This window comes from Opisthocomus hoazin, chromosome 14 (genome assembly GCF_030867145.1).
Source record: "Opisthocomus hoazin isolate bOpiHoa1 chromosome 14, bOpiHoa1.hap1, whole genome shotgun sequence".
NCBI lineage: Eukaryota > Metazoa > Chordata > Aves > Opisthocomiformes > Opisthocomidae > Opisthocomus > Opisthocomus hoazin.
The window spans coordinates 9,187,769-9,211,758 of NC_134427.1; the positions used below are offsets into that span (position 1 = coordinate 9,187,769).

Sequence of the window (23,990 nt, forward strand, 5' to 3'; positions counted from 1 at the left end):
AGAGGAGATGATGCTTCTGCTCTTACACATACAAATTCACAAAAACCTTTGAAAACCTATGATTGCTTATCAGTCCCAGATGTTTATAATGCCAGTCTGCTGGCAAAAGGTCTACTCTTTAGTCAGGTTGTAAGTTTGAATAACAATTTGTATTATGCCAGACTGTCTAAGGAGATACTTTTCAACAGTGTAATTTGGGAGCTAGTATATCTTTAAATTGTTACCAAGTGCAGCATTTTACATGACTGAACTCATCAAAACAATTTCAAGTATGCAAAAATCTGCCTGGTTGCAATAGTGATAGTAATATTTATCTTTAAAGGATGATGAATCTGTTTTTCTGTGGCTGAAAATACACAAATTCTTCTGAAGCTGGGAAACACGCTTCCCGGCTTGGATACAAACTTGCTTTTCTTTCTGTGCTGTTTTTCTCTAGGGAGAGACGAAATAGTTTAACTGGATTTCTTTTTAAGGGACGACAATAAAGGAATATTTCAGACAGAAGCAGACCAGGTGCTACTTGCTAATGGACCGACGAGATAACCTTATGCTGATAGTCAGGGCATCGTATCTGTGCGGTTTGTCATACAAAGAGAGGTTTGTCTGCAAGCCTGATAACAATATAACGTGTTGATTGACTTTTCACATAGGAGAGGGTGCCCCTTTCATGAGTGGCTTGGCTTTTACTAATGCCTTACTGCAGGTAAGCTGATAAGAGCGATTACGGGGACGTAATAAATGAGGCTGTAGGGCACAGCCCTGCTTGGTGTTGCAGGAGAGGGCTCCAGCCCTGGAGTGTGTCCCAGCTGTGCCAGCTGCTGTGTGTGCCCAGCACTCGTGTCGGCATGCTGGCACTCAACTGTAAAACATCCTGGGGACGACCTGTGGGCACGGGGCTGGGTTATTCCTCTCTTGTCCCATGGCTGCCATGGCTTCTGGTCTCAGAAAATGGGGGATGCACCCTGCACGAAGAAGGGCTACCTTCTCTCCTGGCAGCATTTCCACTCCTCTGTGATCCAGGACAGGCTGGTCCAGCTGACATCCTTCCTTGCAGACTGCTGGATCAGTGTTCCTGACTGTGTTGTCTTTAGCCCCGATGCAGAGCGAAGATGGGTGGGTGCTGAGTGCCCATATTAGCTCACAGTCCTTGGGATCGCACTGCAGTTAGTGATATCTGCTTATACTTCAGGTGTCTTTGACCACCTGGGCGCCACCAAAGGGAAGCAGACTGAGCTACTGCTACAGTCCTGCGAAATGGTGACACTCGGAAACCACAGCCATCAGCTGAACACAAGGCTGGGGTCAGCAAGACTGGGATCCTTTGGCACATGCTGCCATGGCGCTGGGGATTTGGCTATGGGCAACAGCAAGGATGGAACAGAAGGAACATCACACAGCGGGGACACCCGAAGGTTGCATGGGGTCACAGACACAAAAAGACAAATTCGTGAAACTAAGGTTTGTCAAGGACTATTAAACACAGCCTGGCTTGGGATGAGCTTGATGTGTCTGCACAGAGAGTGCCTTGGGGAAATACAACTGTGTGAAAAATTGCAAACACAATTAACATTGCACCAGGTGGCCTTGTCTCATTGGAAGGGTCTAGGAGAGTCCTGGGTTCTCTGTTGTGGCTGCTCTGTTGGTGTCCGTCATCTTGCCCTGAGGGAGATGTCCAAGAGAACAGATGGTGTTTGAGGTGGACCATGGAAGCCATCACTTACTGGAAAATTTTGGGTACAACTTTCAGAGCACTTTTGAGCCCTAAAGGGAGGAAGATGGGAAATGCTGAAATTTTCCAGACTGCCTTAAAAACCTTGACCTTTCAGTTCCCCTCTTCAGATTTGAACAAATGTGTTTGCTTTTACATAGGATATCGTGGCAATGACCTAGTGGTGTGAGTTGCAACATCGCATTATGGCAGCAACCGAAGGCTCTGGGGAGCTGCTGTTTACTTAGATGTGGTTGAGTGAGAGCCTACATGGCAGTGATCTCCTTACCCGGGATCCAGCAGGTTTCTACTTGCTACAGATGAGAGCATCACATTCTTGAAATTAGTTTTTACATCTTTCCATAAATATATGAACTAATCAAGCCTGATTAAATGAAGCTGTGAGTTAAGTATCTGGAAGATGTCTGGATCTTTCCAAACAGCGATGCTCCTTGTAAAGTCATGGTTTGTAGTCCGGGTGGAGGAAAAGGCATTGGCTGAGATAAGACTCTCAAAATTCAGTCACTGGAGAGACCATGCTGGACTTGGGCATGGGCCTGATCCTGGAGCCTTGATGCCTTCCTCCAGCAGAAGCAAACACAGACCTGCCCAGAAAGCAGCCTGTCATCTTAGTTCTTACCAAAAAGATATTGGAAAGAGGCAAAGGGATGCTCCTCCAGGCAAATCTCTCAGGACTCATTGTTTTTAATCCACGTTTCTTTCCCTCTTCTCCCCACTCCTTGCTTTGCAAGTGAAAATAGTGTGCGCTTGGGTCTGGGCTGCAAATCACTCGTCAGTCAGTGTATTACCAGGACACGATCGGTTACTGAGTCAACACTGCTCTGCACGCTCCAGAAACACAGAATTCATCATCCGTCAGGCAGAAGCTCTCTTCGACTGTTGTGCATTAGCCCTGACCTGCGCGGGCACATCTGCTGGGGCCGGCACCAGGAGTAACATGAACTAAACCAGGTGTGTCTGTCCGAGCGCTGCTCCCCCGATTCCCAGGTGGACCTCCAGCAGATCCCCGAGCCCTCGCCTGGCTGGGATGGATGAGCTGCGAACTGGAGGAGCGATGTCCTCCTCCCCGCGCGGTGGCTGCTGGCGGGCTGCGCTCTGCCATCGCCATCCCTCCCCGGCCCCTGGGCATTCCAGGGCTTTCGTGGCTCCAAGGAGAGCCCAGGTGGCTTTCTGCCATAGCAACAAATTTCAGGCAGCCGAGTGCTTCTGATGTTCGCCCGCCTTGCCAGCTTTTCTGAGTCTATAGTGCGTCTCACTTTGGGCAAAAGCAGCTTGCCCCCAAAATTTAACCTCCCCTCATGTTGTTTTTAGGGCAGATTGGAAACTTTCTGATGGGAAGACTGGAACCAGGGTGCAATGAAGCATGCTGGGGTTTTTGAGGGTGTTCTTTTTGTTGTTTTGAAAATGAATTGAAACTTTTTTCTCTGCTCCTGCAATGGGGAAATGCAGCAGTGGCATGCTTACCCATACCTCAAGTTAACACTGTCAGCTTTCACTACAGAGCAGCTTCTTGTCGAAAACTCTGCTTGAAATTACATTTTTAATTATACTGTAGAAAAACATGAAATCCAAATGAATTGATTGAACTTTGTTGGATTGGTAAGTCAACTTGCTTTTTTAAAAAGACAAAACAAACCGGAAAATTTGGCTACATTTTACCTTTGTTCTTCTTTGGAGCAGTAGCACATTCCCTGTTTTACGTGGGAATGGAAATCTGGCATTTTGACCAGCTTCTGTTGTTTCAGAAAAGGCCTTCGATGGTATTTGGAGCTCTCGACAGCTTGCTGTCTGTTCCTGCTTTTCCTTTGCTCTTTGCTTCCCGCGGGACCTGGGACAAGCTCTGCCCTTCCCTCCCGTGGGAGGCTGGGGTCTGCACCCGGTGCAAACCCGGCAGCGCCTTCCCCTTCCCACACCTTCCATCTCCGAGGGCCCTTTCTGCGCATCCCTTCTCCGAGAAGCCGGAGCCGGTCCCCCACGTGCTGCCTCGGGGCTGACTCTTTGCTGGGTGCTGAAGGACCCTGTGCACTGCTGCATGCCCAGGACGCTGCTGCAGCCCTCGGCTGGCTGCTCCCTTGGCTGCTCCCTTGGCAGTTTTGTGCCATGATGCGCAGGGACGTAGGTAGTGTGGTGGCAGGTATTGGTGGCTGCTGTGGGACCTCGCTGGCTGCGTCGGCTTCGGCAGCTGGACAGACTGCCAGGGCATCTGTCACCATCTCAGTCCAGCGCAGGAGTCCCGGCAGGATTTCAAAAATGTAAATTACAACTGCAGTGTGATACACATCCTTTTTCTTCTCCTCTTCCCCCCCTCCCTTTTCCTGTTTTAACTCAGTATCTTGAGTCTCTGTAAATTTGTTGGACTCGAAGCTGCTTTGGAGTTGCTGATGTCCCATGGATGCTGGAGACGCTTCCTGCATGGGGAGGCAGACATCTGCCGCAGCCTGTTTTCAGACTTTTCTGTTAGGCAGACTGCAGTTGGCAGGTGGGAGCTGGTGGTTATTATCAGAGTCTGAGTAATATCCTCTGCCTCCCTGATATCTCTCCGCTGGCTGCTCTGCAGTTTTGGTACGTTCACGCGTCCTGTTCTGGTTCTGTGTAGATCATTCCAGTAAATAGTATATAAAATAAAAAAAATTGTGTGTTCCCCAAAGTCATTGCAGAACATAGCCTGCAATATCTCTTCCTCTTCCCTTGTCCACATAAATCATCTGCTAAGGCAAATGCAGAGAATGTGAAAGAATGCATTTGTACCTGAAACGCTCTCCTCTCCCCTTCCCTCTAGGGGAAAACGTCCCCCCTTGTGCTCCAGCATCTGTTGGCAGGGAGCATCTGATGCACTGTCGCCTTCCATTTCACTTTGTGGCACTTGTAGCTTTATTTCTGCCATTGTAAAGACTAAAAGAGGCTCAAGGTCTAGAGGAGGGCCACAAAGACGGTCTGAGGGCTGGAGCATCCTCCCGTATGAGGACAGGCTGAGAAAGCTGGGGCTGTTCAGCCTGGAGAAGAGTCCAGGGACACCTTGTAGCAGCCTTTCTATATCTAAAAGGGGGCCTACAGGAAAAATGGGGAGGGACTCTTTATCAAGGAGTGTAGTGATAGGACAAGGGGTAACAGTTTTAAACTAAAAGAGGGCAGATTTACATTAGCTATAAGAAAGCAATTCTTCACCATGAGGGTGGTGAGGCCCTGGCCCAGGTTGCCCAGAGAAGCTGTGGCTGCCCCCTCCCTGGCAGTGTCCAAGGCCAGGTTGGATGGGGCTTTGAGCAGCCTGGTCAGGTGGAAGGTGTGGCAGCCTGTGGCAGGGGGATTGGAACTGGATGATCTGTGAGGTCCCTTCCAACCCAAACCAGTCTGTGACTCTACAAGGTGTGCCCAGCATCGTGCATCCAACACGCGGCTGAGCACAGCCACCTCCCCGTGGCTGCCGCCTGCTCTGTCCGTAGGTGCTTTCACCAGTGGGGCAGTTTTCCCAGCTGTGGGGCCAGTGGCAGCTATCAGGTGTGGGAGGGTCACAGCAGCACTGTGGTGCTTTTGGGGCAGGCATTCGTGCCGGACAAACAGGCTGTGCCAGCAGAGCCACTGCGGCCGGTGCAGGGAGCGAAGGCTGTGTACGTGCCATGTTCCCCACCTGGGCACTGGTGGGATGTTCCTGTCCAGCTGTGGGCTTTGGTGGCGGTCAGAAAGCTTTTCTCTGGTGAGCTAGTGTGTGTGTCCCCAGGACAATTTGGGTCCTGCAGCTCTTGTAGAGATGGAGGTCCTGAATCTGCCCTCTCCAGGCACCTCCTTGCCCTTTTTGATGCCCCATTCCTACCCCCAGATTGCTTTATTTACCCCAGAAGCATCGGGGGATCCTCTCCAGCCACTCCAGAAAACAAAGCTGAATGGTTTCTCCTGGGCTCCAGACTACTGTCCAAGATCTGCCTACCCTTATATTTCCAGTGAATGAGTACCTGCTGGTGGGTCAGGTTTTGGTCTTGGAGGTTCAGCTGACATCTTTCCATCAAGTTTGCTTCTCTAAATGCTTTGAATCGCAGCACTGAGCAGCTGAAGGCGGCAGAGGTGGTACGGCACCGTGGGCAGAGGTAGGTCTGGCACAGGCTGGAGACTCCAGCTACGGGTGTCCCCCACGCACAACTGATTCCACTGAGCTCAGTCCTTGGGTGCGCATGGAGTCGGGCACCGGCTTAAGTATCTTGCTGATACTGAAGTGTCTGCTGGGCCAGACACATAATGCTATTAGCAGATGCTAAATAGGTCTTTCTTATTTAGTGGCCTTAATTTATTAAATCAGGCAGCAATACTCCTGGAAAAGCAGTGCCGGAAAAGGGAGCAGAGCGAGCTGTAAGTTTCCAATTTCTGCTGGATCAGGCCCCTGGAGATCCATGTGATCTGGTGCATTGGAGGCAGCGCTGTTGCAGTGACTCATAAACAGATGTGCCCAATTTACATTGCAGCTTAATACCTTTGTTTAAAAAAAAAATGTTTTTTCAAGACAAATGTGTTAAAGCAGATGTTTCCAGTAAAACAAATACTTGTGTGATTTACAAACAACTTCTCGCTGCCAGAACTCATTAGAAAATGTGGAAAAAAGAAAAATGGTTCTGTGTACCAACAAAAAGATAAAATAAAATCCAAAAATAAGGATACAGCAAGGAGGTATTTCTGCTTCTTGAATGAAAAGAATTGCTGTGCTTGGGTTGGGAAGCAAGAGGCTTGAGAGTGATTTTGGTTGCTAATAGCAGTAAGACTAACCCTGACCAGTTCCATACATTAGGGAACAGAAACCTGTCTGTAAAAATACTTAACCAGCTCCTGTTATGTAGGATACGGGGTAAGTGGGACCACTGTGTGGGATCGCCTGGAGGTTCCTAAATCACTTCCATTCAGTGGAAAACTGCACCAGGGGACTGGATGTCTGCAGGATTGCACTAACCCTAAAGCAAAGGAAGCAGATGCAGCCCCTGTAGCAAACCCTGCTCTGAGGGATCCCTCCCCGGGCATCTCCACCTCTGCATCCCACAGCCAGGGCTGGGCGATACTTTCTCTGCCCCTGCCTTGACTTCAGGCTTTCCGGGGCCATGCAGACATGCCGTGGATCTGTTTCCTCGGGGGGCTGTGCAGAGCTGTGCCTGTTCCCCTGCTCCTCACAGATTTTGGGAGACACAGGCAGGCATGTGCTGAGAAACTCTTGTCGTCTCCGGTCTCTTCGGACCTGCTTTCCGCCTGGCTGCATCGCGGGGCTCCCGTCACGCAGTGCCTGCAAGCCCGACACTCATGTTACATACAATTTGACACCCCATGTTGTCTTAATGGGTTTCCCAGGCTGCAGCTGCAGCCCAGCCACTACTTTTTGTTAGCTGCAGGGGCTGGCAATCCCCGTTTGCCTTCCAGCTCTCTGCTGCACAGGTATCATATTTTTTTAATGCACTTGTCACCTATTTCATCCAGGCATTTGTTGCTAAAGACACCATGAGTGTGCATGTTCGTGAGTCTGCAGGCTGCTCGTCTGGATCCATCATTGCTTGGCACCTGTGCCCTGGGTAAATGGCTTGGCCAGCTTCTGAGAAGACATGAAGTCATCCAGACAGATGACAACATTGACGTGGTTTCAGCCCCTGATTCTCCCCGCAGCTTTGCTAATGCATCACAGGAGGCCTGCGGAGGCTGCACGAGGCCCGTGCGGTGCGGCAGGGGACGTGGGTTTGACCTGGTGAAGGATGCCAGCTCTGCAAATGCTGCAGCGAGGGCGGTTTCTGGAGCGCCTCGAAGCACCCATGCGTGTTAGGGTGCCTTCCCACCACTCCGCTGGCCAAGCTGCTGGGGACGTCTCTCACAGCTGGATGGTTTGGGAGGATGGGCAGAAAAAGGCAGCCTTGTTGCCTTCTGCAACCTGTCCTGCCCGAGGAGGGGTGACAAAGCAGCCCGGCAGTCAGCGGCACATGAGGAAGCAACAAGGATGGTTTGAGGAGCTTCTGTTGCTTCTCGGTGCATGGATGCAGGAGTTCATTGTTAGGAAAAATGACAATTAATGTCAGAGACCTCTTGAGATGTCCTTAGAAATAGGGGCTGAGCAGATGCACTGAAAGATGGCTGTGGGACCGGACTGCTCCTGCCCTCCCGGTGCTCTCTGGTTTCCGTGCCTTGCCATAAAGAGTGTTTTCAGAGCAAAACCTCGAATGGCTACCTTCACAGGGGGACTTGCTGGGACGTGTCTGGAGGAATTAAAAGCATCCAAGGAGGAGGAGGCCGCTGCTTCAAAGCGACTCGGAGAGCTCAGTGGTGCTTTTCCCCACTCGCCCATCAGTGCTCGTGAAGCCTCGGCTCAGTTTTAGCCATTAGTGAATGGAGGCTTGCCCTCGGGGACCATGAGGTTTCAGTGCTTAATTAATCTCTGCAAAGCAGAGTGCGTAATTAATGCCTGCGGTGCGCTTTGAGACCCTTGGGTGAAAGGCGGCGTGCAGTCGCTGTGCTTTGCCTTTCCAGACCAAAACCGCACGGCTGGGGCTGTGAAAATCATCACCGGCCGGTACTATGCGCTGTGCACGGCCATCCCGGGCTCGCCGCTCGTCATGTCGCTGTGTTTTGGGGTCTTTTGGCCTCTGCTGGTGCAGTCTCAGAGAGAGCCATGGGCAGACGTAGCCCAGAACATCTTCTGTCCCCTCCATGTTACGATTTCTCCCCAACCAGGGCAAATTGTCACGGGGACGTGGAGCTCAGTGGAGAAAAAACCTCCCCTTGCTCCTTAAAAAGGGGACATCTCCATCGGCTTTCCTGGTGTTTCTACACAGGCTTTTGTGATTTGACCTTGAAATACCTCTGGTTTTCACCCATTTCTTCAAACAAAGAGGCAAAATTGCTACTCGTTGCTTAGTGCTCATTTTAGATTAAACCCTTCTGCACAGACTAAGTAAACTAGGTAAAAAAATGGATATATTTTGGTAGCTTAAGGACAGCCAGGCAGATTTTCTTCCTGGTATCTATAAAGCATTTTTTTCTCACTGTCAGCATTGTTTTTGTGGGTGTTAAACATAAAGGAGAAGAGAACAGATTGCAGGTACGTTCAGTTCCAGCACAATCAACTACCATTATTTAAAGAAGATGCTTTTAACCAAGTCTTTAAAATTACCTCCACATTTATCAATTGTCAGGTGTAAAGCTGTGCGCCGTACAGAATTGTGCCCTGTCACACACCGTCCTGACGCCGTTGCACCCGCTCACGCTTTGGGTGATCTGCAGACATTTTACACCACTTGCCACCGAGCATTAACAGAAATAAATTAACACTTTAAAAGCGTAAATGTTGTATTTCATAGGAGTCAGGCAGGATATTTAGTAGGGAAAGAAATGTAAATAGAATGAAATTCTTAAGCAAGATTATTGATATGACAGGACTAAAGAGCTTGGGATTCTGTGAAAGTGCCTCTTTTCATCTCTCTAATAAGTCCATTACTCGCACTCGGGAATATTTTAAGGTCCTTTTCATGCTGAATCTGGAGTTGAGCATGCTTTGCATTTCAAGCTTTGTCTATGAATCAGTAGAAGCCAAAGTTATTTCTGCTTTAAAATAACAGGAGCAGGGAACAGCTAATCTCTTTTCATTCTGAGTCCTTACATTATTTTACTGGACAGAGTTTGTGTTGGCTACAAAACAGGGCATTCACAAAATCTATGAGAGGAATTTAGTCTAAGAATGAAGCCTAGATTGCAGTATGCATAAAGACTCCTTCTCCTAAGGCCATTAAGAAATTCCAAATCTGAGCTATTTTGAACAGTGACATTAAATTAGCCTTGCTAATTCCAGTAATTCAAGCCGATAGCTGAGTTTACAAATCTACTAGATGAGGCCTTCCCATAATTACAATCTGAATGTGCTTTTCAGCTAAGGTGAGTTGGCACAAAAAAAGATAAATAAATAAAAGGGGGGAAAATGCTTTTTCTGTTCTGGCTTTTGAGATGAATATCTCTAAAGAACAGTTAACCGGCTGTATTGCGCCAGTAAGACGTCCCCTGTCCCGGACTGGTAAGTTCATTTTGTCTCTAATGTGCAAGTGAAATGCAGAAAAGAGACTGGATTTTTCCCTGCTTTGTTTTTTATGGTGTCTCTTTTCAAAGGAGCTTTGATGCTGCTAGTGCTTGTAGTTTGGTTTTTAGTTGTTTATTTACAGGTAGTAATTCCTGCTGGGAAAAGAAGGAGTCTGACTGTGTTACCGTCTTCTGTGGGGGAAAAAATCCCCAGTGTTTGGTGGATAAATTCAGGTTAGAGCAGGTGAAGCAACAATACAAAGCAGCAACATTTCTTATTCCTCTGGAGAAGAAGTGATTTCCAGATCCGAACACAGCTAGACGTTCCCAGAGTGGTGGAAAGGTTTTGAGGATATGTTTTCAAAGCCATAAGGCACAAACGCATGAAACAAATAAAAATAGAGTGCATTATTTAAAAGGGTGTTAATTTTATTAGAACTGAGCTGAGCTAATATAAGGGCGAATGAAAATATTCACATCAGCGCTTAACTTGGTCTGCAGCGTTCATAAAATGCCCTTTTGATCAAGTGGTAAGTGTTTTGATCCTTATTCTATGAGCAGCATTCAAAGTGACCTAACTGGAGCTCCAAACAGGCTTCTGCAGCTGCAGACGTCCTTGAGCAATAACAGGTCAGGAACCTGGATGTGTGCTCTGCCGGGAACGCTAATATTGCAATCTCTTTTTTTTTTTTTTTTTTTGTTCAAAATGAGAATGAAAGCACAAAAACTCTCACTAAATAAAAATTCCCAACAGAAAATTGTTCTGCCACCATTGACGATAGATACTTGAGTCAAAATATTAAAATGCTGATTTTAATCTATCAGAATAATAATGGCATGGCCGCTAAATATTTTTATGTCATCAGCAGATGAATGTTTGGCCTTTCTCCTGTTGGTCGCATCGTCACCATTGGCACAGCCAAGTGAAACATCTTGATTTTTAGAAGACCAACCTGATTTAAGAGTACATTTTTCTGCTGGGTACACACAGGGCTGGGTACAGCTCCTGCAGCTCACAAAACCGCAGCAGTGCATTGCGGGGTCCCACGGAGCCTGGTCGGAAAAAGGACGACCGAAAAGCGTGCAGGAGGCTGGCAGGCATCTCCTGCTCTCCCTGGCGCAGGGAGATTTCTAACCACCAACGCATGCTGCCCGTAGGCTCAGGTACAAGCAGCAGATATTGCCCCAAAATAGCGTTTAGCACAAAATCAGGTAGACACAGCTGTGCAGTTTTCTGGGGCTGGAAGGAGCTGCTGTTGCTCCCCGAGGCTGGGGTGATGGCAAGGGAGGGGTGCGGTGGGGTGCTGCGGAGCACGAGCCCGTCTCTTTTCCCTTTTCTGGGAGGGTGGGAGAGGAGGGAGGCTGTAATGCAATTCTTGATTTCCAGGAAACTTTTATCTCTAATCTCCGTAATCCGTTTTAGAGAGGATTTTGTATTTTTCAAGGGTTTTGCAAACTGGATTATGTAGCCTTTTTATTTTGATTTTCCACTGTGATCGTGACATTCCTGAGAGTGAGCCGTGAATGCTCCAGATAGGATGGAGGGGGAGGCATTCGTGGACTTGGACCTCGGAGCAAGCTTGCATTCTGGCCTCCTTGTTTCGCTGCTCGCTGTGCTGATGGATGTGTCCCCAGAGCAATTTGGATGCTCCCATGTGAGCCGTGAGTCCCCGTCCTCAGTGCCCACCATGACTGCACATACAGGCTGACCTGGGGAGGTGCCGGGCAGGAGCCCGAGGTCAATCGCCTCCCTCCCTTCCTCCCTTCTCCTGGGGTAGGGACATCCAAGGTGGTCTCCTTGAGCTCCACTATGGTCCCAGCCAAGAGCACTGGTTTGACGAGGTCCCAGCTTCAGGTCTCCAGGCATGACGAGGAGCCCCTTGGCCCCCAGGAAAGAGCAAGTGTGATGGGATGGCTTCATCACAGCCTAGGCACTGCAGCCGCGGTGTCCAGGCTCTCAGCTGAGATGACACCAGATTTCCCATCAGAGCTGCCACCACCATCTAGATCTAGCTTTCAGCACCGTCGTTCCACCAGTGCTTTGGGAGCAGGGTTTGCTCTCAGTCCGGGAGGGAGGCAGGGAGCAGGAATCAGCCCTGGTTTTGTGTCAGATGTTGCACGCACCCAGTAAGCAGCTGGGCTTGATTTGTGTCTTTCTCTGCAGCCATGCAGAAGGCAGTGCAGAGCCAGGTCCTGGTTTCAGACTACAGCGGCTGTTCGTGGGGCTCCTTCCAGCACAGAGAACACGACCTGAAGCTGTTAAAAAGTTCCAGCCTATGAACCCAACCCTTCATTTTCTATATAAAGTGGGAAAGTCGAGTGTGGTGATGTTTCCCAGGGCCTCCTGCGTTACTCTGTTTTTATAGGCTGAAGTCACTTGAATGTTGTTTAAATGCAGAGCCAGGGGTTTTATTTATTTATTTATTTATTTTAGCAGCTTAACGCAGTTAAAAAAGCTGGGTGGTGCTGTAGCCTCTCGGCTCTCACCTCAACTGCGCTGTGTGCAAACGTTCCCCCGGCACGGGCACGGGGAGCTTGCTCTCCCCCCCACCGTGGATCCCCGGCAGTGTAAGAGCACAAAACCTCAGGGAGTTTCTCCAGGAGCGGAGGCAAGCTGAGCAGATGCCTGTCTACCGCCATGCCTGAGCCTACCTGCCAGCTCTACCTGTGGGCTAAGCAGGTATGTCTCTGCCCAACCCAAATTCTTGGGTTATGACCCAAAATAATTTTTTGCCAGATATTTTCCTTGACGTCATGAGTTGTAGCCTGGTGGAGTCTCTCCGTCGGTTTGATCCCTGGGCTGGGAACACTGCTCAGGTGCTTTCTTTACTTGTGTGCTCGAGGAGCAAAATGCCAGCTGCCTTTGATTTTTCTTTTCCTTGCAAGTGTAAGGCAATGATAGATGTCCAGGGATTTTTGACTGAGTGTAGATATTGCAAAAAGTCCTGGTCCCTGCTGATTGAAGAGTCACATTCCTGGTTGCCTATTTGGAGCATGAATGCCATGAACCCCCGTCTCGGTGGCCTGGGCCCTGTTCAAGTCTGGTTTCCGCACGCAGTGAGTCACAAAGGAAGATGTCACATGTTGCTGGGTGCCGTAACGCCACTGTGAGTTTTCTGATCAAGCATTGAGAAATATCCTTCTGCCTTGAGGGCTGCTTTAAGCAGATGGCATCTGGAAGGCAGGGACCATTGCCATTCCCCTTAGGACTGTGTCTTGGTGGGTCTAGCTACTACGTGAATGTCACTAAATGTCCTGAGCTTGGGGGGTTGAAGGCCAGCAGGTAGCAAGCAAGAGCTGCCTGTCCTGACCAAATACACAGAGCTTCCAGGGGAGCAAAGATGAAGCAGGAAATATAAGTTTGATGTGATGATGTTGGTTTTGGTCATTAGAGGAAACAGGAAGCATTTCACTTTGCTCTCTATCACTGGGAACATTACCTCTCAAAATCAAGACTATCATGAGATGCCTCAGGTGACAGCGGAGTGATCAGAAGGGATCACTTTGTGGGTTCAGATTCTGAAGATCTCCAAAGAGGGTGACTCCACATCTGGGTGGGCTGAGGTACATTGGGGATCTGCAGGAAGATTACTTGACCCCGTCCTGTATTACTGCCTCATAAATCGCTTCGCTTGCATTCATACTCTTCTGTTTCCAGCTTTTCCTCTTTTATTCCTTGACTCCTGCCTTTTGTAGATGCTTTTGGCTGTCCATGTTTAGCTCCCTATTTTTCAGTTCTTCTCTCCCAAGTTCCTTTAAGTTGCAGCTCTTTTTCTGGACAGTACAGCTGGATATTAAACCAGGCCATGCTGCTTCATCATCAAAGTCCAAGGACTCCAGCAATTCCAATTAATAATGCTAATGAGATTTGTTAGTTTTTAATAGATTACATGAGCAGATTTTGCTAAACACCTTTTTGTGGCTCACAAACTCTTTCACTTGCTGCCAAAGGGAAAATGATTAATGCAATTGCAGACGCCAGATTTTCTTTAGGGTAAATCTAGAGCACACCAAGGAGCAAAGAGGAATTTAATGAGTACGTTTTCAAAGTAAACATAGGTCCAGGTCATAATTGATAGCCCTTCCTCTCCACCAGCCTCTGGCCAAGGTGGGGTGGAGTAGTCACTTGAATTGGGGTCGTGGTGCAGCCCCTCTGCCCGTACCAGGTGGTGTGTTGGGTTTTGGGGTGTGTTTTGTCTCTTTGCTCCATTGAAAGCTTGAGGACGTCCGTGGGCAAGACTTTTGTGGTAATGATGGAAGTTGGGGAGCAAGTGTATGTGTACTGGCGGCCTCGCAGAGCTCATGGCTGATTGCCCGTGTACCCCAAGCAGCACCTGGTTGCATGCCTGCTGTGGGCCTGAGCTGGAGCTTCCTCACCTCTCTGTGCTGGATGACTTGGTCCCCCCAAATCAACCTCTTTACAGCCCTTCAGATTGCTTCAATCCTGGCAGAACTTCCCCTGAATCCTGGCTGGTTTCGTGGTGGTGCCTGCAGTCTTTGGGTCGTTCGCGAATGCACGCCGCAGGCTGTGGGCCGTCAGCGGCACGCCATCAGCCGGGATGCGTCGATGACGTCAGCGGGGAAAAAGTCTTGGTTTGCAAATCATCAATCCCAAACCCTATTCCCTTATGTTTCTGCCCAGGAAGTTGGTTTTACTGCTCTCTCCTGAGCCGTGCCAGGCTCCGTTGGCCACATTGCCGACGGCAGCAAGACGGTGTTGAGCTGGCTTTTTTCTTCTCTTTTTTTTCCAAATCCATATTGCCAAGAGCCGCACCTCCTAAATTGCTGTGGAGGAGGTGGAAGAGCAGAGGCACAAGACCATGCACATGCTGCGCATCCATCTCGGTGATCTTGCAACTGTGCCAACACAAGCATCATGGCCAGCCCCGGCTCAGCGCTTTAATTACACGCCGGCGCGGCCGCACCTATGGCTGGGCTGTTGCAGCTCATTGCGCAAGAAGACAACTGGCAAACCTGTTGGTGCTCCAGGATTTTAGTGGTAATAAGCCGAAGGGCAAAACCTCCCTGGTGAGATGAAACCATACTTGGCTAGGTGCTTACAAGACTTAAAGGTGTTTTGGAGAAGCAGAAGGTTGGGGATCCCGGCTGTATCTACGCAGTTGTGGCTGTGTGTGCCGTGTAACTCCACGGATGGGTTCAGGTGTTGTCGTTGTGGAGGCAGAAGTGTGTTTGTAGTACAAGCTGTTTGCGTGAGAAAGCCAGGAAACTGGAGGCTGAGGTGAGCAGAGCTTTTGGTGTTCCAACAGGAAGAGTTTGGGATGAAATTGGACTGTTCTTCCAGATTTCAGGTGCAAACACCTGTGAGAGTGAAGTGGTTGGTGCTGTAGAGATGGAGGGAGTTGGGAGTCAGGATCAGGCAGTCTGGTCTGTGGAATCACAGGCTTTTATGCTTTGCCCAGCTTGGGCTTTACTCAAACATCTCTGCCTTTAAGAAATCAGTCTTGCTTTGGAGACGGACGGAGCCTACTGTGTCTGTTGACATCTTGTTCCCCATGCTGATGCGTCTTGCTGCTTAAAAAAATTGAATAAAGCACTGCACCCTGGAGACTGTAATTCTTGTTGGCGATGGTAGCGTGTGCTTTCCTAGACCACTCTTGGAGGACATGCGCAGGCAGATGCTCACCACTGACCACGAGAGCTGCAGGAGCTTGCCAAGCTGCCCAACTTGTCTCTGACATTTCTACTCGATGTGTTTTGTGCTTATTGGAAACACATGGTCACGATCCAGTCCCTAGTCGCTCCACACCGCAGAGTTTCCATCGTTTGCGAACAAGGGCCATCACCACATCCCCGCAAGCGCTTTGGCCCACTCGGCAGCCTGGTTTGGTGAACACACTGCGTTAGGCACGAGGGTTTCTCCCACGGGGGGATCCCCTTCTTTCCCGTTGCCACTGCACAGGGCACCAGCAGAGCCATCAAGTGACACCGTGAAGTGGTTTTGGTGCTCGGCTGTTCACTCCAACTCTGTTACTATATTAGGTCCATCGCTGGAGCCATCTGCCAGGGCAGGCTTGGCCGGTGGCGGCCCAGAGGCCTGCCTGCGAGGTGACATTCCCTGGCTCCGGGCTCTGGGCAGCAGCTGAGCCAGCCCGTGGGACCCAAGCACCGTCCTCTTGCAGGTCATTTGCCAGAGTGACCTTTGCTATCAGTTCTTTGCTGAAGACCAGGTTGTCCTTTTAGGGGTAAAAAGGGGTGTTTCAGTCGGCAGCGGTGGATTTGGCACAGGAGCGCCTGCCATAACGCTGCCTGCGTGCCAGTGCTCATCCTCCCAGCTTCTTCTGTGCCAGCTGCCATGGGACTTATTGTACCAACTCAAAACCAATCTCCTCCCGCTTCAGCCGTCTTTTGTAGCCGTCTCCAAAGCTAGCGTGGTGCAGCAAGAAGAGCTTTTTAATGATTCCTGCTGAAAGAGCTTGCACGGAGTCGGTACGCCTAATTCTCGTCCTAATCCACGGAAAAATGCCGCCGCTTCATTTTGCAGATGCGGAAAGGGTGTGCTGTAGAGCTGGCGGCAGGTTTTGTCATCCACACTGCGAGACCATAGAAGCTTTTGCCGTCCTGGGAGCAAAGCGCAGCAGCTTTGTGTTAGAGGGGCTTTTGTTACAAAAGATGCTTCCGGAGGGACCGGCTTGGGTTCGGCTGGAGACCTTTCACCAGCTGCGTAAGGACTCCGGGAAACGGCACGGCACGCTCGGCTTACATGGGGGGGGGGGGGGGGGGGAAATAAAGCAGAGCTAATGACTGACTATTATTTTAAGGGGATTATCTAATCCTCAGCCCAGAGGACAAGAGGGGCCAAAATGAGTGAAGATTGAATACGTAATTAGAGCAGATTGTTGGCAATACCCTCTGGACTCCAACTGATTATAAACAGAAACAGATTTTTCTAGTTCCCCCCCAGAAAAAAAAAAAGGTTTTGCAGGGCAAAGGGGCACTTTGTAGCAGCAACTGTTGCACATGAAGTGGGTGATCACAGCTGGGGCAGTGCAGACCTGCACGCAGAGGACGGCTGGGGCGCGGGGAGGCAGAGGAGTGGCTTCCCTCGGGTTATTTTGCAGCGTTAGGGCAGAGTTTGGGGTGACGGAAATGGCGTATGTGGGAGGTTAGTTGCTGTCACCCCGCCGGCCGTCCTGCAGCTCCATCCCCTGTGCTGGGGCTCCTTCTGTCCCGGCGGCTGTGGGAGCTGGAGGGGCAGGGATGCGGCGGTGACCTGGACTAACTGAGGATCCTAATGAAGGCTGGAAATCATAATGAAGCCCTCTCAGGAAGTACCTGGTTAGGAACAATTGCTAATTTGGATTCATGGATTTGAAATATGATGATGATGATGATGATGATGATTATGATATATTTTTAACATTGTTATTGCCTGGACCTGGTTATCAGCTGCCTGAGGTCTGTTAGAGGCTAATACTTTTTATTTCCCTTTCCTCATATGTACTAGAAGTTGGTAGAAGTTAAGTGAAAGGAATTTGCAAGAGTCACAGGTCCATTGTCAATACAACATAAAGGACGTATGGCTAAATCCATCAAGCCTAAAAAGCCAGCTGGGCACAAATAAGCCCAGAGAAGGAAACAGTGGAAGGAACTATGAAAATGAATGGCACACCCAAAGACTAAACTTCTGAAGCAGTTAAGGCTAGGAAAAGAGCTCTCAAATCTCTGATGACAAGAGGGTTTCTCTTCCCTTCTCTTTAATTTGGTCAAAGAGGATGAATGAGAGTATTGCCGTTCCCACTGGGGTGAAATGCCATCATTTAAAAAATTACCCTTACTCAAGTTCAGGTGAAATCCCAGAATTTGAAACTTTCCTGTGCAAATGAGTATGTCTGAAATGATTGTTTTGGTGCACTTTGGCTGAACGTATCCAACAGGATTCAGCTGCTGCCTTGCGAACCACGCAGGAACTCGCATCTCATAAATTACAACATCGCAGAATGAGACTTTAAAAGGGAGCGTCAAAACCCTTTGTGCTGTTAAGGACCTTGCTGAAACGCTCTTTTGTTTCAAATTTCTTTTCTATACTGAAGGCAAGAGTAGTTACTTAGTTCCCATGGATTTTTTTTAGTTTTGCTAGGATGTCCAAGAGAATATTCTGCCCCAAAAGCTCTGCCCACCGGCTGCAGATTGCTGGCCTGGAAGCACACAGGTGCCTGGTGGTGCTGTGACACCATGGGGCATCTTTCAGGCTTCGGGAGTCTTTGGAAACACCTTCCTAAACGCACCAGGGCAGGCAGTCTTTGACCTGATGGGGCTTTGTGCCGGCTGAGGAATCTTGTGTAAAACGACCAACTGTGAAATAATATGCTGTGATTTTATTAACTCGAAATCCCTTCACTTGCTCTGCAGAAATGAGCTTGGGAAAACAAGATGGTGCAGCCAGGCTGCTCCCAAACTGCCCTGCAGCCTGAGCATCCCTTGTGCCAGAGGGATTTTTATCTTTCTGTGCTTGGAAAGCAGCACGGGATGGGCAGAGGTGGCCTCTGGGCACGTCCCTTTCATGGTGGCTCCTTTTCCTGCTCTGCCCACGGGTGTGCAGCTCCAGAGGACAGCAGCGTATCTGTACTCTTAAGAAGAACAGGAGGAAAGCTGTGGAGAAGAGGAATCCTGGTATCTGTGGGAATCTCCTGGGGAAGTCAGAGTTTACCAGGCGGGTTCTGCTTGCACCTTGTCCTTTGTGCACGTGGCTATCAGCTGCCGTGCAGCCATTTCTGACCCTCTTTGATGGCCTGGGCTGACTCACTTGTCACGCTTACATCGTTATGCTTTTGTTTTGCAGTATTTGGTTATTTCTGATTAAGAAATACTGCCTGTTTGCCTTGGCAGTGTTGTTCGTTGGACTGGTGCGGCATTTTTTAGCTGAAGTGTTTATTCAGCCTCTTGTATTCTTTCTCAGGGGTGGGGTGGGATGATCCAAACCCGTCAGTATGCTGGTGATCCATGAGGGCTTGTGAAAAGCTTGAGCCAGGGTCTCTACTGATGGAAACCACCAGCTTCCTCCACTTCCAAAGGCCAGGCTCTAGGGATGAGATGAACAGGCTTAACTGACTCCCATCCAGTTGAGAAACCTGGACCCCAGAAGGAGATGGCAGCAGCATGAGGAGTGAGGGATGCATTGCCTTGAGTCAAGCAGGGGTGCACCTTCTTGGTCCAGATGCTCGGCAGGTACAAACACCCCAGGCAGATATAGCTCATGGCATCTTAAAACACCTTTTGCTTTTTGTTCTCAGCCCTGAGAATTGCTGGTTTCTTGCCTTTACACATTGTCTGGACTTTTTTATTCCTCCCTGTCCCAGAGAAACAAGGGCAATGGTGACTTACTGCTCAGCAGGTCGTTTGCAGCCAGTGTTGGGTTGCCACAAGGTTTTCCCCTGTTAATGTCATGCCCCTCTGCCAGGACTATCAAAAATTTTATACTGGACATTTTCTTGGGTTGGAGCTCCCAGGTGCTTCATCTCAAAGTCCTGATGGAGCCCTGGAACAGGTTGCCCAGAGAGGCTGTGGATTCTCCTCCTCTGGAGATATTCAAGACCCACCTGGACAAGGTCCTGTGCAGCCTGCTGTAGGTGACCCTGCTTCGGCAGGGGGGTTGGACTAGGTGACCCCCAGAGGTCCCTTCCAACCCCGACCATTCTGTGATTCTGTGATTCTGTCCCCGTGTTGCAACACCAGCATGGCCGGGGTGTGTGATCCATTCACATTCCTCACCCTTCAGCGCTTTCATGAGCTGCACAGGGGGTGGGATGGATGTGTTGAAAGTGCCGTAAGGAGCATATTTGCACACACTTACGTAAGACTGCAGAAATGCAGGGCTCCTCAGATCCTCCAGCCAGCAGGAATTTGGTGAGCAAGGCCTTGTGCTGCCTCTGGGTTTGGAGGAACCACTGTGCTCGCCCGGATTTCCTCACTCCTGCACGCATTCTTGTGGTGTCTGGGAAGCATTTGCATTGCTAAACACCCACTCCGAAGCTCAGCTGGTTTTCTTTGGGAGTAGCTCTCTGGTAAGCCAGATCCCTTTTTCTCTTTTGTTTTCTTAACGGAGCACCTTAGAGTTGTGATTTTTTTGTCTTTCCAAGCATAAGGTTTGGTGTGGGGTACTGGGAGGTGCTCTGGGACTGGGACTGGGTGCAGGACTGGCAAGACGTTTGCTAAGCTCTTCTGGCCCATCCGTCCCTGCCATGATGCCTTGGACCACACTCGGATGCAGCTGTCCCCAGCTGCGGGCACGGGCTGCCCTGGGGACCGCGGTGCTGGGGGGGGGCTGGATGTGCCGTGCATTGGGATGCCAGCACGCACTGCCTGTTATTGACCACCTCTCTCCTTCTGCTTCCAGAGCTGGCGTACGACCTGGATATGGATGATGTCTCTGCAAACAAGCAGCTTCTGAATCAGCAAAGCAAAGACAGCGCCACGGTCCCCAGCAGCGACCCCGGGAGCGCAGCCCCCCACCCCAGCCCTGCCACTGCCGTCGCCGTGGTCCTGCTGCTGCTGCTGGGCCACTGGCCGTAAGCAGCGCCAGTGGCATCACTCAGTGGCTCTCCATGCCTTTTTTTAATGAGGAAGACATTTGGAACCTCTCCCAGAATATATGCACATTTCCAAAGACAGGACAAATGACTTCAGTTGGTTTTATAGAAGAATATGGTACCTTCACACACAAAAAAACCAACCTGAAAAAGCATTTGTTCATGGTAAACTAGTAAATACATAACAGTGCTTTTTAAAGATAATCCTGTTTAATATAAGAATGTTGATATTAAATTGTGTTCTTCGCAGTTTTTCAAGACTGAGGTCTCCCTTGCTGTTAAGTTGAAGACCATTTTTCATCCTGAGTTGTTCGAGTGTGCTTGGGGTACAGAAGACCTATGATTTACGAAATACACTTGGCAAGTATCAGACCCCTGATCCTACTTGACTTAATACAGGTTTTGTCTGTAGTTCAAGCAGTTTTTGTACTTACTTCAAATTTGAGGCTCAACCCTAGGAATCTGGCCAGGCACATAATACGGAGGGCGTGTGAAGACAGGGGAGAGAGAAGGTCAAACATACGGCGGGAGGAAAGATGCTGCAGAAGAGGAGTTGTCCTGCACTGGGATTGTGGTGGAGGCGTGCTCCCATGGGCACAAAGCGCACTGGCATCGTGGCAAGTTCACAGAATCACACAGAATCACAGAATGGTAGGGGTTGGAAGGGACCTCTGTGGGTCATCTAGTCCAACCCCAAAGTTGCAGGTGGTTTTGCTGCTCGCCTCCCAGCCGGGTCCTGCGAAGCCCTTCGGTGCAGGCAGGCAGTCCCCTCTGGCATCCCTGTGGCCCTTGCAATCCCCTGGTTTTATTCTTCAGAAGCGAAGCACCTCCTTTCCCACGGGAAATCTGCAAACACAGCGTCAGCCAAAGGACAGACGGCGTGGATGTACATGCCGCGCTTTACGGGGATGAATAACGGGCATCCAACGCGTTGTGCTGTGAGGGAGGAAAAGAAAAGGATTTGCAGGAGCCTGGGGCAGATGAGACTTACTCACATGTTTCTTTGCATGTTACTTTACTTAAGCTATCTCTAAAATAAAGGTCGGTTGCTCTATAAACGGTGCCCTTGGAAGCAGCCTCACGTGTGTGTGATGCTCTGCCTTGTTCCTGGAATGGGCAGCCTGGCAAGGCCGACAGTGCCCGGCTCGCGGGCGCCGCAGAAAGGCTTGGCTTAGTCTGACTAAATGGGTGGGCTGGGGCCAGGGTTTGGTTTGGTTCCTGGCCAAAATGGTTACATATTTCTGTTTAAGTCGCTGCCTTTACTAGAGTGATTATATCTGCAGTATCTTAAGCTGCAGTGTGTGCGTGTACGTGTGGACACACACACTCACATGCACGTGCGTGCTTTAAAGATTTGTGTGCCTCAGGCCTGTTTAAAAGCAACTTTATGTTTGGGAGAAAGCAGATAAATCCGAACCATGCAATCAGACAGTTTGGAGAGCGGGAACTTCGGCCAGTCCAAGTGGTGGGGCTGATCTGGCTGACCCTGGTTTGAAGCCTTGCGACCGGGCAAAGTGCTCACAAGCCGCAGTGGCAGAGGGAGAACATCCCTGGCTGCTCACCCCGCTCCTCTGCCTGGGGACGGTCACTCCCAGTTCACCGCTCCTGATGGAGAGGAGCAGGTCTGGGCTAAGCCCCGGCGTGACCTGCTGGTTAATGGTTGGACAGCGTCCCTCTGGGTCTCAGACGCCTCGTGTCCCAGCTGCATCGGGGTGAGCGCCAGGGATGTTTGGGCGGTGCTGGTGCCGTACGATGTTCCTGTAAATGCTGATTTTTTTACATCTGTGCCAGTGTGACATGTATTTGTATACACGTATTTGTATTTTACATGATCACAAGCCAAATTGCAATCCTCCCTGTCTGTCGGGACCGCCGCTTGCTGGGGAGCCCTCGAGTCGGAGGGGTCCCGGTGCGTGGGGGTGACACGGGGCAGAGCCATCGGCGTTGCTGGCAAAGCATTTCTTCACCCTCCTGCTGCTTCGCTCTCGCGTTGGCCCAGCTCCCCCCATCAGCCCTGCTCTCCGCGCCGCAGCTGGCTGTGCCCGTGAGCCTCTGCTCCACCAAAGGGAATATTTTATTAGCGCCACTTGAATTCCCATCGCTTCTTCCCTTCTGATCCTTTTCCTTTCATCCCCCTGGGGCGCTGGGGGTGGGAGTGGGCTGCTGGGCTTGCTCGGAGATGATGTGCTGCCTCTGCCTCACCAGGTATCGCTGGTACCAGCGCGGGGACATTCTCTAATATTGTGTTGGAAATATTCTGTCTGCCGCTGCTTCCTTAGATAAGCAGCAGGATGGGGTGGATGGTGGCACCGGCTCTGCAGTGCGAGCCCAGCGTGCTCTTTCCCTCGCAGGGAGGTGGCACGGGCTGTCCCTTGCTGTGTCTCACGAAGCCCGATGGGTTTCCCGCTCTGCGTCACCGCGGTGTGACACCGATGCTTCTCGGCAGAAGACCCCTCTGTGGCACGCTGAGCCTGGGTTCCCGTTGCACGTACGTGCTGTTTAGCAAAGCTGTGCTGGTTGGAGCCGTATGAGAAGAGATCACAAAAAACAGCCTTTGAGCCCGCTACCTGCCAAGTTTATAAAATAACGCATTATAACTTGAAAAGCAGTGGTTGAATTTTACCCTGCAGTAGATTTGTGCACGTGTTTTAACAGGGGTTTTGCAAGGGATGTCCTGGCCACCAAGGTGGAGTAAAGCTGACGTTCAGTTTCGGGCAGCGTTTCGTTCCCATGTCATGAGAAATAAGGAACAGTTCTTCCCTGTTTGTTCCTCCACACCACCTCTGCTCACTGTGACCTGTGTTGCCATGGGAGGGGATATCTCCATCAGGAGGTGGGCACTGTCCCCTCCCCTGTGCATGTCTGGATGCTCCCCTGGAGCTCCATGCCTTGCCCCAGCGCTCGCAGGTTGAGCTGTTCACACACAGTTGAGATTATTTCAATTTTTCTGTATTATTATTATTAGATATATTAGTAATGAGTATATGTATCATATATAGAATAATGTATTTATGTGAGCCTAGGCAGTGCGGGACTTGGGCTGGTGTTAGGTGCCAGGGGAGCGTCTCGGCTGCGCTCGCAGCACGGTGATAACGCAGCCATGTGGCTCCAGCACCGGCGGTGGCCGTGCCCAGCCAGCGAGGCCTGTGGCCAGAGTAAATATCTGCCGGGTTCTCTGCCAGCAGGAAAAGCAACCGAACAGAGGGGTTTATGTCACGGAGGTGCTTCTGGGGGGGAAAAAAAAAGCACCTGGAAAAAAACTTTTTCTAGATAATTTCCAGCCCTGTGGTGAAACCCAGAGCTGGTCCCAAGCTGTTGCTGACTCTGATCCCTGAGTCGCCCCGTGCAGAGCCACGGGCTCGTCGGTGCTGCCCTGCGTCTGCCAGCACCACGTCCCGCCGGTGCCTCGTGGGCTCGGCGCCTTGTGCCGGCGCGGGCTGAGGGCCCAGCGACCTTGGGGAAGGTTTCCAGGCTCGGGAGGTTGAGCCCTTACCCCCTGCCCGTTAACCTCAACTCTTCCTGGCCGGTTTTGCAGCTCTCATTAAACTCCAGTGGCAGCAGCGGGGTGGCCAGGAGCCACCGTGCACGTCCCATGTGTGGGCAGGAGTGAGCAGCATCGGGCTGCCAGTGCATCTCTGGGTGGGTTTGCAAGTGGCCTGGAAAAGGTGGCCAAGCCAGCACCTTTCCCTGTGCCT

At 50.3% G+C, this 23,990-nt stretch overlaps 1 protein-coding gene across 4 annotated transcripts in view; it reads left to right on the forward strand.

The window, feature by feature from the left end:
• Positions 1–21,352, forward strand: part of GPC3 (glypican 3) — a 154,964-nt gene extending 133,612 nt beyond the window's left edge. For 3 of the 4 annotated variants that reach the window (XM_075435401.1, XM_075435402.1, XM_075435403.1), the window contains one exon: positions 20,103–21,352. In XM_075435401.1, coding sequence (XP_075291516.1) covers positions 20,103–20,278 — 176 coding nt within the window. In that variant the 3' untranslated portion in view covers positions 20,279–21,352. The remainder of the gene's footprint in view (positions 1–20,102) is intronic. The other variant, XR_012765495.1, reaches the window with a different exon arrangement.
• The last annotated feature ends 2,638 nt before the right edge of the window (positions 21,353–23,990 follow it).